The following is an 18,829-nucleotide window of genomic DNA, read 5'->3' as shown; positions in this document are numbered from 1 at the left end:
TGAGGGATGAATGTTCATTAATGATTTAAAAGGGGAGTGTGGCTGTGAAAGGCAATACCAGAAACCCTCACAAGCAGGTAACAGCAGTCAAGTTAATGTTTGCAGCTCTTCAAAAGCGTTTCTTGGATGTCCCTTCAAAAGAGCCTGGATGCACAGAGGGAGGCCTCTGCCATCCTTTTTTCTGTTTGAGTACCCACCTGAAAATAAATGCAAGATGGATTTTCTTGTGATAAATGTTAAATGAGAAAACACTCAGAGCCAAGACTAGGTAAAAGACTTGAATGCTCAGAGTTAAAAGTCATCAATTCCCCAGCAAGGTTAGATGAGCTTAATGTGTATAGATCAGCAAGAACTTCAGGAGGGAGCCCAAAAAGAAATGAGAAGCTTTATTCTCTTGGACGTTAAGCATCACATCTAATTATTTGGTAACTCGCAGGGTGATCTCTGCATGGGGCTGCACATCCCCTTCTGTGCACGTGTGTTTGCCTGTGAGTGTGATGTGGCAGTGCCAAAGCATTTGTAAACGCAGATAAACTAACTCCAGCTCAAATTTATTCCATAAACAGCTCTTCAGAGACACTCACCTATGCATAGATTCATTTGGTGGGTTGTTTCAAAGTCTCATTAGCTTATTTGACTGAGATGATTGCAGCTCTTGTCTGTGCCCAGGGGAGTCACTTAGCTGGGAATAAGACAACCCCTAGCCCTAAAACTATGAAAGGCAGAAATGCATGCCATTATTTTTGGTGGATCTTTATTAGCAAACTGGCTGTTCGGCTTCTGCAGGATCCTAACCACTGCATTTAAAGCCTCAGAGTCACTTCCTTACTTCTAATCATTTCATATCTTTTACTTATCTTCAGTCTTCATCTTCTGCTTTGTCTTTTGCAGTCTCATATAAAATGTTTAATAACAGTGTAAAGAAAAATAATACATTGGATTTCTGGGGGTCAGGAGTAGACTAGCCTGTTCTTAGTGTTTGATCCTTTCTGGAAAGAAAAATCCTATTGCTATCTTTCTGCAGCCGAGACATTTGAAAAGCTCTCACCAGCCTAACACAAACCATGTCTGGGTGTTTTGTCTTCCTTATCTTTTGTCTGTGTCTCAGTGCCACCAACGAAAGGAAGAGGGAGACAGAGCAGCATCTCACTCTGACATTGACATAACTTGGCACTTCCTGGAGATGAAAGTGAATGTGACAAGATCTTTATTTCTGAGGCAGTCACAGGGATCTGAAGCACTGACTTCTGTCAATACGGCAATGGCAAGCCTCTCTGCCTCTCCCTCCTGTGAATGCTGTTGCTATGAGAAAAGCAAGAGGCAGAGATGAGACAAGACATGACTTAACCCTTCAAATATTCTAGGCTTTACCAATATGCCAGTGGCTTAGGATAAAATGAAGAGAGGAAAAAAATAACGTGAGGCAACACTGCCGAGGGCTCATAACATTACAACCATGAATTGTGCAGCTGCATCTGTCCAACACATGCAAAAAGGATACTGGTACCTAGGAACGGACATGTAATGCATAGGGCATGGCCTCCTGTGGTTGTAAACCAGTATAAAATTATTAACCTAACAGGGTTCATTCTGACTTAAAGCTATTGAGAATTTGATGTACAAGTCCTGCTTTTCACATTTCCTCCTGCCATGAGATATACCTTTTTGTGAACACACGTAGCATAGTCTTAGAGGTTTACTGAAAATGAGTCTGTTATGAATTCTTAGCCACCTCCAGTGGGCTCAGGTATCCCTCTGAGTGGGGAAACTGCTTTCTTCCAGCTTGTTCCAGTCTGCAAAGCTGTGGCCTCCATTTCCCCCCAGCCCAGGCACATTTTCTCATTTTGCCTTTGGACTGCTGCAGAGAAACCCCCGTGGCGAAGAGGGCACACACAGTTTAAGTGGATCAAGTTCAGCTTGGTCAACGCAGGCTTGGACAAAGCAAAATTTAGTCCCCGCTTGAAGCAGTTTTCATCCTGTTTTGAGTCTGTTTCCTAAAGGCTAAAAAATGTCTGAGTTGTCTGCTTGGGATGAAAGTGGCATGAATCATCAGGGATAACCAGGAGGAAGTACCTGAAATTTTCCATCCTGGCAAACACAGACAAGTGGGCTAGAAGCAGGAGCAGGAAGATTAAACTCCCAGTCCTTGACCCCTTTCTGCTCCCAGTTAATTTGATGCAGAGCATTTCTTTTTACACAGATGTCTCTTCAAAATGGATCAATTGATCTTGTAGTCCTGCTAAGTGAGCTCCCAGAGTTTAACTCAACATTTTTATGGGACTTGAAGCTCTCTGATGGAGAGTCCTCTAGAAACACTGAGCCCCATTGAAGCTAGTAGAAGAACAGGAGCCATCACTGTGCCCTTGCTGCAAAGAAGCAATCCTGGGCTGCATGAGGCAAAGTGTTGTCAGCATGTCGAGGGAGGTGATCTTTCCCCTCTACTCAGCACTCATGAGGCCACACCTGGAGTGTTGTGTCCAGTTCTGGGCTCCTCAGTGTAAGAGAGACATGGACATACTGGAGAGAGCCCAACAAAGGGCCATGAGTATCCTAAAGGGACAGGAGCATCTCTCAAGGCTGAGAGAGCTGGGACAGTTCTGCCTGGAGAAGAGAAGGCTCAGCGGGATCTTGTCAATGTTTATAAATACCTGAAGGGGGATTGTAAAGAAGATAGAGCCAAGCTCTTTTTGGTGGTGCTCAGTGACAGAACCAGAAGCAATGGGCATGAACTGAAACACAGGAGGGTCCGTCTGAACATAAGGAAACACCATTTTACTGTGAGGGTGACTGACCACTGGCATAAGTTGGCCAGAGAGGTGGTAGAGTCTCCCTCCTTGGAGACGTTCAAAAGCCGTCTGGGCATGGTGCTGGGCAACAGGCTATAGGTCGCCCTGCTTGAGCAGGGGGGTTGGACCAGATGACTCCAGAGGTCTCTTCCAGCCTCAGCCATACTGTGATTCTGTGAAGATCAGGATTTCATCAATATAAGTGGAAAAATTAATATCTCTCTCACTGTCTTATGTTTTCACCCTGTTTTCACCCTTTCTAGCTTGGGTTGGACTGCCGGCTGACATCACTCGGCGTAGTTCCACCAGCTTCAATTAATGTTCAGAGTTAAGCTGAATAATTGTTGCCAACAGTCTGGTTCTTCTCTATTGGACAGCAGAAGAGTTCAGCATTGCACTCGCCTCATAAATAGGAAAGCTGCAACTACATGAGGAAAGTACTTAGTGAAAGTACCAAAGAAATGCATCCTCTCCCTTGTTCAGAGGATTCAGTAGCTAGGCTGGTTCTTTATTTCTGGAAACTAGTTATTCTATCAATTATTGACCATCTTCATCTTGTTGGTTAAGTAATTTCTAGCACAGATTGTTTGCGCTTAAGGGCTACTGCAGAGTCCCAGGCAGCAAGTTTTTTACATCACTATTTGCCAGAAGCACCAACATATTCTACAAGAAAGCCTGCACTGAGCATGCCCTATTTACTCCTTTTTTTTTTTTTTTTCATGCACTTCTACTATCACTGTTAGCAAGAAAATGTTGAATTTAGTTAACTTTTGGTCTGACACTGTATGGCTGATTCTACTCACTGTGTTACCCTTGGTGTCAAGATTGCAGAGGCTGACAGGAGTCTGTTATCACATCTGATACCTTCATGAGTTTACTCATGAGTCTGCATTTACTCCATGTGTAAATGGAGGCCAGATGCTGCTCCGCAAATGTAATTCCATTTGTATAATATTGGGGGATTCACTCTGCAGGGCTGACTCCCAGGGAACAAAGTGGGTAGTTGGGGGTGAGGGATCCCAATGTATCCACCTACTTGGGCTTCTTGATTTTGTGTTGGAGCCCAGGAGGTTGCTGCAGGGGATATAAGAGCAAGATCTTCAAGTTTTTCAGTAGAGTGTTGTGCAAGTCAGCTGAAGATGGAAGAAATGTGAGCAGGAGGCTCCCATGATGATGCTCCGCAGTGCAGTAAGAGTAGCAGCTCTGAACAGCTGTGCACAGGAGAACAGCTTCGGCTGTTTGGGCAACAGTTGCTGCTCCAAGAGCCACTGTGGTTTCCTCCAAAGCATGAGGCTAGTTGGGCTTGGTCGATAAAACGCCACACTGCTTTAGAGAAAACAAAAATTCTACACATCTGGGGACCACTCCTGAAGCCTCTTCTCAACCAAGTAATCCAAAACGTAACTTTGCTGCCATGGGTTTGTGTGTGAGCATTACAAGATCAGTAAAAATCAGATGATTAGGTATTAGATGGTATTAAGTACATGCATGTGTCTAATCCAGAATGTGACCCATAGCATACCTGGGAGCACACGCTGTGCTGCGAGTGGTGCGCATGGCAAGGACCGGTGGCCCGTTTCTCCCCAGTTCCTCCTCGCAGTGATTTCACGCCTGCCTTGAGACCAGGTTGCTCTGTGTTGCTCAAGTTTTAGAAGGTTAGATATGACGCAATGAAAGGTGTTACATGCGCCAAAGCGGGATAACAAGTAGTCATAGCCTGTAAGGGCACTGGTTTCCAAATCTCTTACAAGCAAGCCTGCTGCTATCTCTTTGACTAAGGTAAGAAGCAGATCTTGCCGTTCATGTGGTCACCAGGGCGTGCACCGCAGTCTGCACACCTTTATCAATTCTGTACCGGCAGTGCTGGCTGAGTAATGCGTGTTTTCACTACAGATATTATTCTGTGTCTGCCTTGCAGTATGTCTTGTGACTTTTAATTTGTTTACCCTGGGAGTAGTTGGGCAACTATTATTACCCCGTATTTGTCAGATTATCGCTGCATGTGTGTGTGTTTCAGTCGTATTGATCTGACCCGTCGGCAGTTAAAGAAAGAAATGCGTTTCTTAATGCATTTTTCTTTCCTCCAAGGAATCTGCTGCTTTTAAGCAGAAAATAGTTACATTTCTTAGCTGTTTTCCTGTGTGGTTAAGACAGGGCAGTACATCAGGCCAGGACCTCACCTTGCGTTTGGGCTTGACCTTGTAAATGCTTCCTGCAGCACGTTTCATTTCATGTAGCACCAGGTCAGGGCTGCTTCAGTAGTAGGTCATGGCTTTTTGTTGGTAGAGCAGGGTGGAGGCCAGCTGTTAAGGAGGCCCCAGCAGACCCGGGCTGAGGACGCCCCAGCAGCCTGAGGTTAGGGTGGGTTATTTGGCCACGAGCTGAGCCGTGTATGGCTGCTTCCTGTCCCCTGGGCAGAGGACTTCGCTCTTCTGGGTCATCAAGTCACCAAGAGTAATGATTGCTGAAATGACTTCATTAAATCAGCTAGAAGTCTGGCTTCTACTCCTTTCTTTCTTGAGTCCAGAAGTTGGTAACCCCGGATCTGGCTCACGGCTGTTCCTGCTTGGTGTCCCCTGTGGTAGAGCTGTTCCCCCATCAAGCACCAAGACGTGCTGTGCCTCCCTTGGTGCCATGTCCACTCCTGGCAGGGTGCCGGCCTTGGCTCCAGAAGGCCTGATTGCCTTGCCCATCATAACCTGGGGGAAGATAGTTGGGTTTTTATTTATTTTAATTTTATTTTTTAATTTTTATTTATTTTATTTTATTCTATTCTATTTTATTTTTTTCATTTAAAAGCTATCCCTCAGTTTGTCAATTTAAATAGGAGGCAGTCTCCTACATCAGTATTTACTCATGTAAACATGCTGATCAGCTGAAACATTAAAGCTAAAGTTGAGTGCTACATCATTTAATGAATGACCAGTGTATACTTCAGCACATCTACAGTTGGAGGTGGGGGTGAAGTAGTTCCCACCATTATGTCCAGTTGTTAGGGTACAGTTAGACTCTGGAGATATCTTTTTTTATGTATAATTTATTGGGTACATCGTCCTGTAATACTCTGTGCTAAAAAGAGAAGTGAAAAGCAACTGAGACCACCGTTTCTGGAAGTTACTAATGGTGGGTGCTAGTAGTCAGAACTCGAAACTGTAAAGGACCTATAACCTTTTAAAAGTAGTCAGCAAAACAGTAAGTTACTGGTGGTCAGTTAAAAACAGCTTGGTGTTTAATAGTGGTTTATGATTATTTTCAGACACCAATGAGTGAGGAGTTACCTGCGGCAACTTGCAGTTGTCCAGAACTGAAGCAGCCTGCGGTAAAGCTGAATACAGGGAGGCTCATACAGCAGAGGAGCTCAGGAGATGACAGGGCGCTGGCTCAGGGCCTCAAAGAGGAGGTCAGGATGGATGTGGGGTATTATGAAACAGCAGATGTCAAGGGGATAAAGCAAAGGGTTAAAACTACAGGAGTCAGGCATGAGAGAGTGATGGCCACGTGGCGATCTAGCTAAGACAATGAAGTGCAATAACATGAGCCAAGCATCAATGAAAAGCAGCCAGGAGAAGCAGGCAGCAAAAAGAACAGCCAGCAGCTAGGTTTACTTCTAGCCTCTTGGCATGCATGAGACATCCCCTTCGGGTGTGCCTGATAGCCAGAGGACGTGACAGCTTTAGCTGTAGCTCTTTTGTCTGCAACTATTGTGATTTATGTGCTCAGTTCTCTGGTCTGGTGCCTCGCCTGCCATTAAGAGGATGCATTGCAGGATTTTTAGGGTAAATAATTTTTCAGTCAATGTAACCCACCAATTCCCAAGATTTCAAGACAGTTGGATGAAGTGGTGAATATACCATTCTTCTGCTGGTGGCTGCTCTGCCCACCAGGAGAAGAAAATTTCATCTTCATTTTACTCAGTATTGTGCTAGCAAGCACTTGTGAGCAGGCTCTAATTCACAGAGGGATGGGGCAGAAACCAATGCAGCCTGCTCCGTGACCCAGTAGCAGTCTCTGCTCCTAGAGCTGTATTTCATTACTGGTCTCCTTGGGCAGGCTATTAACAGTGGGGATTTGCCACCAGTTTTTGCCACTGAAACGGTGAGGTTTTGCCACCTCTTTGCTCCCTAACGCTGGTAAAAAGGAGATGTTCGGCTTTGCATCCAGTGTTTGGGGTGAGAAGCGAGAGGCATAAGCAGCAAGCGATACATAAAACCAACTCCCTTTCTGCCACATGCTAGGGTTTCACAAGCCAGGTCTTTTCCATAAGATGTCCTACATCTGCTCACAGGAGCATGGGAAGCCTAAAGCTCTGCATCCTAATTGAGCCGGACTGTCTAATGAGACATAACCGGACTATCAGCAGCAGCCCAAATAGTTTTTCATGGCTGTGACTGTCTTTGAGGATTGCTTCATGTCTGGTTTTTTTACCAGAGCCTGAGGAAGTGAAGTAGCCAACACCAGGTGAAAAGTGGTGGGAGGCAGATGATTAGTTTCTGGGCTCCTTTGCAACTCACAGCCTGAATGCCTCCCCAATGGGCTGGGCTTGGTGCAGTGGGGTTTATGGTCATTTCAGAGCATTCGTTTGAAAGTGCTGATACTAACCAGTTATATTTTAGGTGTCTTTTTTTACCAAAAATTAAAGGATTTCAGTTATGGTGATGAATAAAAAGACGGAGCTGGAGCAACGACTGCCTAATTGGCACAGGGGCAAAGTCTGCAGGCAGGCTTGCATTTTACACCGAGTTAGATCGATGGCAGGTCTACCCACCTGCGTGCTACTATCACTGTTCACTGCCTATGAAGAAAAGAGCAGGGTGTTAAAAATAAATATAGTAGGATATAGAAAAAAAGAGTTGTGATTGTGGTTATTCCATTGCCATGGTAAAATAAAGCAAGGACACTTGATACTTTTTTTGATAAGGAAAATTGTGGCAAATGTTACCAAAATAGAGATTAGGTTTCTGACAACTTTGCAAGTCAGGTAGCCTGCACTTAAATACAATGTTTATAATGGCTTAATAGTATTTTTTGTTAAAACATATGTTCGTTAAAAAAATCTTGAAAGCAATCCATCTTTGTTGTACAGCATGCCAAAGATTAAATCTATAAACCTTAACCTTAGGCAGGTTTTAAGGTTGTGTTTGAGGAGGACTCTTCAAGTCCTTAAATGCCTGCCTGGAGTGGCATTCACTTTAGGACTACTCTGAGGCTTAGAGGAGTCCTATGTATTGAAAAAGGAGGCTGTGGCCTCATGTGAGGCTACTAAACCCCCCGCTATCCTTCTGAATCTGTTTATTAGCAGTGCCAAAAGATGAATTTATTCTTTCCCCTGTGCTTTCAAATAAAGCCCTTGTGTCCTGTATAAACTCAGTAGGAGTTCGTGGTTAACTTACTAAACTAACAGGGATGGAAACCTGAGCAGTTCCGTGCGTCCCGTCTCGTTGGAATGACTTATGGTTTCGACTCACCGGGTTTTGTTCCCAAACACAAGGAATGTTTTGTTCCAGCAGCGTCCTGGAGTGCAGCGACGGGGGGCATGCACGCGGCTGGTGCCGCAGTTCAGCAGGCAGAGCAGTAACTTCATAAAGCAGCTACCTCAATAACCTGTAGTCTTTAGGGTATATGGGTCTCCTGGGCGTGCTTACAGATCTACGTATCAAAAATAGCAGTGCATATGGTCCTTTTAATGCTTTCAAACTACTATATACAATTCTTGGTTTCCAAATGATTTAATTACAGGTTAATGAAGGGACCTGGATACCGTGTTACATGCAGAAATACGTATCTCCCTTCTTGATGCTGAGTATAGACCTTTTCCATATGCAATAGTATTCACATATTCAGGACTCAAATCCCTATTATCCATTCCTCGAAAGTAGGGCAGACTCTTGTCATAATATTACATTATAATCCTTCCAAAGATAATGAGGTGACGCTTGTTGCATTTCAAAACAGTGTGACAAAGACGAGGATTTGATCAGCAGCTACACTCTTCCAGAAGTACTAAGGTACTTGCAGCTATTTGATATTGAGCTATTTTGGCCCTCAACTGAGAAATAAATAGGTCAGGCAAGACCTTTGAGAGGAGTTTAATAGATACATCTAACACTTGCAGAGAAGCATGAAACTCTCCTGCTAAAATGAAATTGGGTTCATGAAAGGTCATGGTTATCTTTTAAAGTAAGTTTTTGCATGTCTGCAGAGCAAATATTTCATTAAAGATAAGGGTAGAGTCTCTGTTTTACTGATAAAGCTCCAAGTTTTATTTTTTCCTCCAAACCATTATATAGCTTCCTGCAAGCTAAGCAGCCAGCCTGCTAGATCTGACTTTTGCTTTATTGCTATACAGCGACATACCAAACTAGTAAGGCACCAAGCAGTAAGTACAAGAAGAACCATGAGTTGCCAAAATAACAGGAAAATACTCTTTAAAATTATTTTATTGGTGACTTTTAAGTCCTGCCATCGTTTTTTTCAGAAACTCTGGTGATGTGGATAACAATCCCAAGCTGGCTTTACTCTAAAGCTGATTTTGCCTTTATAAGCACAATCACTTACAAATTTGGGAAAGGGTCTAAAAAGGACCTCATGTATCTTTAAGTATATATAGATATTCATGTAGATAGATGTATAGATGTCTATACAGGTATGCCTGTCTATCTATATTTACGTGGAGATATAGGAAGCCTTTATAACCATACTTTCCTCCATCCTAAACTTCCACCAGAAATGCCTTCCCGCTGAACTAGAAGGTGTCACACAAACAACTGATTTCGCGTGTGGCACAATGGATGGGCTGGAAACCTCTGGTCGAGAAAAGTGTTTACATGTACCCTTGGGGCTGGCACCTAAAGCAAAACAGAAGCTTTCCCCGGCCTGCTAAAGCTGATCTGCTGTAGGAGGTGTCCATCCCTCCCCCTGAAGCTCCTTGCCCCGCTCAGCCCCATACAGTGCCAAATTACAGTGCCCTCTGAAGTGAGGTTTGCATGCTGCTGTGGTAACAAGAATTGGCAGGTCAGTCACCATTTTAGACCCTGTTTCTAACCCAGCTATGCTGGATACTAATATCACTGAGGCAGTAACAGCTGGGGCTCTGCAAGCCCCCCCCAGGGCCATGGGATCTGCTGGCTGCTGCAGCCCCTGTTGCTGTGGGCTTGCTGTTCCCTGTGCCCCGCTCCCGGCTGGCTCAGAGGCGCTGGTGCCACGGCAAGCCCCCCTCTGCCTGCCCTTCAGCTGCACCAAGTGCAGCACCAGCCCCGCCTGGGGTTCACTAAAGGAGCGAAATTGGAAGAATTGCAGAATTGGAAAGCCCCGCTGTTGTGGGGCACCCCTGCCCCTATTACTACCTTTGGTATATCTCGGCTAACCTGTTGTGAGCTGATGTATGAACCTGAGTGATCTTAAAAGCTCATGAAGAGGAACAGGGGCTGCCTTACACCCCATGACCCAACCTTTGACAGCCTACAGCGCAGACCCCAAGGTCGGGGCGCTTCCCAGCCGTGTCATGTCGACACAGCTGCAGCAAGGACCAGCTGGCTGTGGCTCAGGGGACATTTGGCTTCGTGAGCAGCACGCAGTGACTGCAGCGCGGTGCCGCTCTGCCCCTGGGCAGGGGCTGCGGCCAGGTGGAGGTGGCCCCAGCTTGCTCTGAGCCTGCAGACACTCCTCTGGGCCACTTGGGCTGGGGCAATTCATAAGTAAGTGATCGTGTCTGTCATTCAGGTCTCGTGGAAAGTTTGGGTTTGGAAAGCTGAGATGGTCCTTGCTGAATATTGGGAGGTACTTGTATTTGGTTAAATAGAGGCCCGGAGGATGTTTGTCATTGAATAACACAGCAGAAAGAAATGCAGGAAAAACGCTCTTTTACAAGTTCAGGACATGGTCTGCAGGCTGTTACAATCCTGCTCTCACAGAAACTCCATGCTGAGAAAATGGTTTAAGGGAGCCGCTCCACCAGGCGCCTGCAGGAAGGCCTGGAACAGTGGCTGATGCAGGAAGGATGTTGCAGGTGGATACGGCACGTTTCTGCCAAGGTGCGGAGCAGAAGAGAAGTCACGATGGCTCTAGCGGACGCCAGATGTTTTCTGACTTTTCAGTATGTTTTGAAAAGCATCCCGTGGATGATCGCAGAACTGAGGAATAAGACTAATGGCAGGCTGTGATAGTACTGGGTGGTTTTACACTGTAAAGGTGTTATTTTGTGGCCTCTTCACTTCAAAGGTGGGAACTAAAAGAGGCTGAAGTGAAAAGGGGAGTGGAGATTAGCACCACTCTTGGGAGAGCAGGAATGAAGGTTTAGGGCAAGACTGAAGAAGCTGATGCAAGTGGTTAAGGAGTTGGGATTTTGAAAGAGGGTGTTTCTTGGGAGCAGTGAGCTGATGGGCTCTCCAGGCACAGCAGCTGCAGGGCAGCAGTGGTGGGGACAAGGCAAATCCACGCCCCAGCACAGCTGCTCCCCGGCCCCGTGACGGAGGAGTGCCGCAGCAGCTCAGGGTTCAGTCTCCATCCTCTCTGCTCATCCCAGGAGCCTACCCAACCCAAGAGAGCTGCTGGAAGCTTCCTTGTATCCTGGCCAGAGCAGCAGTCAACGCAGACTACAGCTTGGGCTTTTGAGGTGTTCATCAGGGAAGGAGTGTATAGCAGAACAGATAATTCACAACCAAGACGGAAACTGAAAGAACTTTTAAGTAAGGCCGATAGGAAATCAGTGTTAAGATGCCACTGGACAAGGACGCTTTTATCACTCGTACAGTGTGGCAGTTCTGCTAGTGGTAAGAGTTATTTTGTGGGCAGCATGGTACTAGTGAATTACTGGGTTTCATTCTCCACAGTTGATATTTAGCTACCCTCTTTCACAAGTATCAAAAATACTTCAATGGCAGAAAAGTCAATAAAGCCTTACCGCAAAGTCTGGGCATGAGCAATGCTAAATATCACTGGCTTCTGCCTCTAGTATTGTATATCACATTTAGGAGACCAGTTCTGGAGGTAATTGGAGTGGGAGCCTCGAGCGGGTGGCCTAATGTGCTGGCGTCTGGCACTGGGTTATGAAGTTGATGTGATCGTGGATAAGCGGTAAGGTAGCAGGCATGTTGCCCTTCTGAGGGCTGAAAAGACCTTGGCTAAATCCCAGCAAGACAGGAGGGGAAACCCTGGAGCAGATATCAACACGATAAAAATTGAGCCCCTTCCTCCTGTTATTTGAAATGTTTTCTCTGATATAGGCCAACAATGGCTTTGAAATAATACGTGCACCATCACTAAGTCTTCTGAATTATTCCTATGTTATTTTTGTCTGGTTTTAATTGGTTGAATATCTGTGGGGTCATTCTGCTGTTACTTTGGTGTTTGCAAACTTTCAGATTCACTGCATGTGCCCTTGGGTTCATATTTGTATCTGTGACTCTCCCAAAGTTTTACAGATTTTACAGTTTTACACAGCACATCGCCAAAGATTGTTATTCATTATTTAAAACCCAGTGAATTGGAATCCAAATTGTATCCATTCTCTGTTGGCCGTTATCTATTTTCCATTCATAAACTTCTGTCAAGTAACGCCAGGCGGCATCCAGGCAGCGCAGCAGCCAAGAGGTGAAGTCAGCCATTCACAAACAGGTCGCAGGCTGATAGTCACCCGCAGACGCCGGTTGGTGAATCATACCGAGCAGCGAGTACATCCTGAACATCAGGATGCTTTCACATGCTGAAGGAAGTGTTGCAATTTTACTCATTTGATCTGCATATTGCTCTCTGGAGGCTTTCATCACAACATGTTTCTTTTTACAGTAGTTCAGGGACATATTATGAAATCTGGAATACTGCTAAATTCAGGCAACCTTCTTGCTGCATATGGCATTTAGGATCTTAATTCTGCAACAAGATATGTCCAACATATGGCTGCATAGCAACACACTAAAATGTGAATTTACTTCGAGTTGCAAGAGGAATCCTACACATGAGTATACAGGGCTCTGCTCAGACAACGCAGGCGCACGCGCGCTGCAGCTGTAAGTGGAAGGGAGACTACAGCTCCACGGGGTTTTCCTGTCACCTCTGCAGCCTTATGAGCCCATTTGTGGGTGAAAGTGCAGAGTTAACAGCTAAGGGCAAAAGATTTTGCCTATGGGTGAATCTTACCATGCTAGTTATAATGTGACTTTTGCCTGGATGGTGGCAAGTGCCAGGGAGGGGGTGAGGAAAGAGGTACAAACCTCTTCACTATAAATATTTCTTGTTGAAAATATCCTGGAAGAAGTATTTCTGAAAGTCTCAGTTTCACCTTTTTCTTAACCCTGTTGGTATTGCTTAGATGGCAGTGACACCCTGTGGTACCAGCCGCCGGTGCAGCGCTCGGCGGTGGTTCGTTCAGGAAGTCAGTACAAGGTTGCAGTAACAAAAAGCCCAGCGATGTTTTTAAATCATCTTCATGGACTGCATCTTCCATCCTCCCTGACTGCCTTTGCGCTAAGCTTGATGTACCTTTCTGGATTTAAATGTCCTGGAGGTAGCTACTGCCTTTTCCTGGGCATTTGTGCAGTGCCTGCATGGTGAGTCTCTCTGGTTTGACTCCCGTCTCTTGGCTTTCCAGTAAGAGGAATCAGCTGTAGTAACAAAGGAGTATGGCATCGCGGTGCACCTTCACCATATACCTTAGTGACAATGCTTGCTGCCTCTTCACTTGCCCTGGTGAGCAAGGAAAGCTTGTGGTTGGAGGCGACAGTGCTCATCTTGGGTACTTTCTCTCTTTCAGGGGGTTCATGAGTCGAAAGGTGTGACTGAAGATTATTTGAAACTGGAATCCCTGATCCAGAAAGTTGTTTCTCCTTACTTGGGCACATACGGTCTGTATTCCAGTGACGGACCCTTCACGCACTCTTCCTGTATCTTGGGTAAGAATAACAGAGACTCGATTTGACACAGCACAGAGGGCTTCACCAAAACCTTGGTCCACACAGGGGCAGGGCCCACATGAGAGGAGACTGCCAGTATTCACGCAACGCAGTCAAGCTCCTTTTCTAAGGCCATGCTCTTTGCAATGTGCAAAGTTGCGGTGAAACTTGTCAGTGGCAGAAGATGAAAACAAGCCATTGTAACAGTGCTCATTAATAAATCTGAATCTATAGTGTGTTTAGCATTTGCATTCTACCTTTTAATGAGAGCGCTTTAACACAGTATGCTTTATGGATAGTGAGAGGAAGAAGCAAGAAGCCATTTCTGGAGTGCTGAGGAGTGTCTGTTCATTAGTGCATGAAGATCATACAAGGCTGTTTAAAGCAGGGAAGAGAGTAGGAACTTGTCTTATAGAAGACTAAGTGATAAGCCTTCAAACACGTAAAAACTTTCTGCAGAGTGGAAGGTAATAAGCCATTTTCCATCCCACTGGAGATAAGGAAAATAGAGTGGAGCACACATAGCAGGGGAAATTCAGATTACATGAAAGGAAAAATCTCGATGATACATAAACTGCCTCTGAAGGCTGTTGAATCTTCACTGCTAGAGGCGCTATATACATGTCACATACATAGGCATCCAAAGGGAACAAGGTGGGTAAACGTGGTCCTGCCTGGTGACAGAGGCTGAGTGAGTGACCTTCTTGAGTCCCTTCCAGCTTATTTTCTATGATTCTTCAAGTTCTGAAGCGTTCAGTGACTTCCATGAAGGCAAGATACAGCCAAGATGAAGGTCTTTTGAATATCCCATGAAATAATTCAATCTGTTGAAAATGCAAGGGGGATACTACCAGCATAAATCAAAAAGGAAATGTGGTAGTACCTGAGTATTTGTAAATACTGTGATGGCCTGCTTCAATAGCGAAAATAGAGGGGAAAATAAGTTCAGTTGTGTGTTTTCTATGCAGTCGATTTAATCTGTTTGCTTGTCAGAAATGGTCAATAAGGTAGTTGATTTTCCCTGGAAGCTGAATGGAAAAATGGTTTTATTGCAGTAGGCGTTTAAGAAACAAATCAGTTTTATCTGAATAAAGGAGGTCAGTTATTTATGGAAAATGGTTCAGGAATTACTACTTTGTATTCATTGCTTGCCATTAAAAGGCCACAAGCATTTAAATGGAGCCCCAAACTGACGTTTTCTGAATACAAGCTTCTGTATGTCAGGACAGGAAAAATGCACCCAAAGAGAATAAAACTACAGTAAAGTAGGTCATTGGAAGATAAATGTTGTATTATATGACTGCAGAAGATAGGGAGGTTTTGGTGGACTGAGAGCTTTCCTTGCTGCGGTCTGTGGCAGTACCCCTCAATAGGTCTTCCTGCAGTCAGTGAACCTGGATCCAAGGGAGTTGAGTGCATAAGTCTGCTGCTTTTAAACTAATGCATCTAGTTCTGTCCAGCTATTTTGGTAGTATGATTTAAAGGTGTGACATATTTTCCTTGGGACTGGTGAGGCCTCTGACCCCTTTTCTTCCCTGTCTGGCCAACCTTCCCCTCCAGCCAAGCCGTGGTGTGACCAAAAAGCCAGGGTTCCTGTGGCAGGGCAGCCCCTGGGAACCTTTTTTGTTTGCCAGGTCAAACTCCTAACAAAGAAAAAGTCCAAAAGTGAACTTGGCTCAGTTGATTTCACTGCTGAGGCAGAAACAACTGGAAAATACAATCTTAAGTACAGAAACTGGCTTTTTTAGTAGTACAGGATATGATTGGAATTGGTGTCCAGGTTAGCACATAATTATACATAAGTATAGTTTCAGAAGAGGCTGGTATTTGTAAAGGAAATTGCATGGTTTGGAGGGGAACATATACCAGCATCCTAATTTAAAGTCAACAATTTATATGCAGTGGCTGTGGTTGACTTCCAGAGCGTAACTCATTTTCCTTCAACAGCTGTGTCCCTTTCATGGCAATGGTGAAGTGAGAGTAGCAGGGAGAAAGCTTCAAAAATGAGACCTATTATTCACACCACTTTGTTGTTGGTTTTTTTTTTTTTTTTTGCACAAGTGAGTCTGAACAATGAAGTCTGCAAAAAGTTTTCATGATGATCATTTTGGTCTAGCTGATGGAGAGCACTCCAGCCCTAAACTGCTGGTGGTGGATCTCCATGCTGACTTGCTGCCACCTGCTGCTCATTCTTTGGAAAGAGCCCACTTGGTTAACAGCAGCATTCATACAATCACTGCTGGATCGAGTGCAGGTTTGTTCCCCACAAAGGCTGCTGTGGGCACTGCCCTCCAGTTAACGTTTCCAAACGCTCTTGGTGCTCTCTCCTTGTGTGCTCTCTGAACGGTGCTTTGAATTTAAGTTTTTCCAGAATTATTAGTAAGACTGCCCGCCTTAATCCTTGTGCCCCAAATTTGAAGAGACTTGATTTTTCCAGGGTGGGTGGAAAAGTTAGATTTCAACTACTAGAAATTAGTGATGACTTTTATAACCTGAACAAGAACAGAATTGCACTTTCTGTTCTTGTCTAAAGAAAGTATTTGCAATTGTATATCGGGTCTCCCACAATATTTACTGTTTTACTCCAGCTGCTGAAGTTGTATGAACAGAAGGGCATCTCAGCTACTATTTGTAAAGATATGTCTGGAGTCTTCAACATGCTAAAGAAATCTAGGAAATCTGAATCCTATGGATCTATAAAACCAGCAAAATGTATTCTTTTAAAGAAGTTTTTGTCATTCAAGAAAAGCTCATGAATATTCAGGCCTTGACTTTTCTTTTGAACACTTGTAATTATTAGTAGCACAAAAATGGGAGACTTTGTAGATATGACTCTGGATCTTTCTCTATTTACAGAGAAGCGGTTCTTCAGGCGTTCAAAATCGGGTGACATCCTTGCCAAGAACCCTGTGGTGCGATCGAAAAGCTACAACAATCCACTGCTGACACCAGTGGCCGAGTATGAAACCGAGGGCATGGCTGCCAATGGAACGGGCATCCGAAGGCACTCTGTTTCGGAAATGACCTCCTGCCTGGAGCTACAGGGGTACTCCAACCTCACCACCATCATGGACAACGGTTCCAAGAGCTCCATGACAACCACAAAAAGCTCGCTGTCAGGAGACCAGGAGAGGCCCAGCACCGGGTCAGTGCAATGCTCGAGCAAGCTCAGCACGGTTGAGCAACAGAAAGGACTCTTCCACTCGATGGACGACCCACATAGGTCTTTTGAGCTGGACAGGGACCCTTCCTTGATTCCAGTTCCCTCTTCCAGCCCTGAGAACATAGTGGATCAGATTTTGGAGTCAATCGACTCTGATTCTGAAGGCATTTTTATTGATTTTGGCCGAGGCTGTTCCAATTCATCAGCATACAATGTGGACGTGAACAGACAGAGCATCATGTGAAGGACACTGGGAGACAAACCTTCAGTTTTAATATTATATATTAAAGTTACTAACGCATTGAGTCGGACTATGGGCGAGCTATGTATGTCTAGGCAGAACCTCTGTTGTAGGTCATCACAGCTGTACTGAAGTACACAAACACAAGTTTACAGCAGGCGGGAATCTGCTGCGAGGGGGAAGAAACTCCAACCACTTCTCCCTGTTCCCGTCACTCTGCAGTTGGATTTCCTATTGTCTTTATAAACTTAGGGGTTCACAAGCTGACAAGTGTCTGGTAAAATGCTATTAGTGCAGCTGGCAGCGTTCGTTCAGTAAAACAGCCTAGCAAATAGCTGTGTTCACTTTTAATTTTCTCAAGAGATTTCCTGTAGACAGCAGGTTGTTCTCTGAACTGTAACACCTCAGCCAGAGTAAAAATATATCCTTTTAAAAAAAAAAAAAAAAAGCCCAGAGGCTGTGGTCCTTCATGCCACAGAATACAGTGATAAAGAAGTCTCTTTTAATCTTTTTCTTGTACATCTTGTATGCACTCCTTTGCCTAATGGTGAGTTAGAGTTCTTGAAGAAAGGCAAATAAACAGAAGTGTGCTACTTGATGTCACACGATGCCTCATGTCTCATGTCCTGTTTCACAGTCTGTGTCTGAGAGAGTTGTCTTGAAACTGGCTTTTAAGGCTGTGTGAATTTGCTCTGAACATGGCACTTCGAAGAAATCTGTGCACTGTCGACTCCTGGAGTATCCATTGTATGGAGAGATTCCAGCAGAATCCAACTTAATTGTTTCCTAAATAAACAAAAATGTGGTCTCTCAGTGGAAATCCTCATTATATATTTATATTCTTAAAGAAATACAATAATGCATATACTGTCAATTATGTATCGATATTTGGGGAGCGTGAACCTTGCAGCTCTTCTCATCCTCGGCCCCCCCAGCTCTTTGATTCTCCCCCGCAGTAACGTGGTTTTGTAAGAGCTGTGTCAGTGGTTTTACAGAGGATTGATGCACGTGATACTAAGGTGAAGTAGAAATCCTGATGCCCGATAGATTTTTGATCAGGTGGTTTTACAGTGAAGAAAGAGCTACTTCAGGTCAGTCCATGCCAGGCATCTCCTCTGGAGGAGCAAGTCGCTCAGTAACTCCTGAGCTGCTCAGCAGAGACTGGTTGTCAGCTTGGTCTGGCAGCGCCTGGCGCTTAGCTGGGATGCTCAAGGACTCTCCAGCTTCGCTCTCAACTTGTGCTGCTGACCCCAACATTCGCCAAACTCTTCCCCAGGTTTTGATTACGTTTCTAGGCTCAAGGCCCCACTTCTGATACTTAATTTCCTTTGGCCTCAGTACTTGATCTTTTGGAAAGTGTGAGCTCAATCTTTTGCTACCACTCTGCTTCACTGCTGGAGAGTTAAGCTTCTGGGTAGATGTGTGGGCTCCCCATAACACAGAGATTTGAGAACCTCAGGAGCCAGCTGAGGAAGGAACCCCATAAATGAGGCAGAGGTTTGGTGTCTGTTTTGTTTCTTTGTGTTTGGCATGTTCAGCTGTGCAGCCTCCCCTACAGGTAGGCACTTAAGTTAGGTCATACTTAAGGGTTTCTTTTACACAGAGATAAATAATTGCTTCTATGTCCCAACAGTCTGAAACCTAACAGCCAGGGAACGCACCTGGATGGGACCATCTGACGTGGGGCAGAGTCAGTGCGGAGGTACTTAACACCCAACTGGCAGAAATGGAGGTGCAGCAGAACCTACACTCA

At 44.9% G+C, this 18,829-nt stretch overlaps 1 protein-coding gene across 1 annotated transcript in view; it reads left to right on the top strand.

Annotated features, from left to right (window-relative positions):
• PRR5 (proline rich 5) overlaps positions 1 to 17,183 on the top strand; it is a gene marked incomplete at its 5' end in the record, with an annotated part of 53,341 nt that extends 36,158 nt beyond the window's left edge. The window contains 2 exons of the mRNA XM_082311069.1: positions 13,534 to 13,672; positions 16,529 to 17,183. Of these exons, the coding sequence (XP_082167195.1) occupies positions 13,534 to 13,672; positions 16,529 to 17,079 (690 nt within the window). The 3' untranslated portion in view covers positions 17,080 to 17,183. The remainder of the gene's footprint in view (positions 1 to 13,533; positions 13,673 to 16,528) is intronic.
• Between the last annotated feature and the right edge of the window lie 1,646 nt (positions 17,184 to 18,829).

Source organism: Platalea leucorodia (genome assembly GCF_965183815.1).
Source record: "Platalea leucorodia genome assembly, chromosome: 4".
In the NCBI taxonomy this organism is placed as follows: domain Eukaryota; kingdom Metazoa; phylum Chordata; class Aves; order Pelecaniformes; family Threskiornithidae; genus Platalea; species Platalea leucorodia.
The sequence above is the reverse complement of the archived record's forward strand: the minus strand, read 5'-3'. Positions and strand labels throughout refer to the sequence as shown.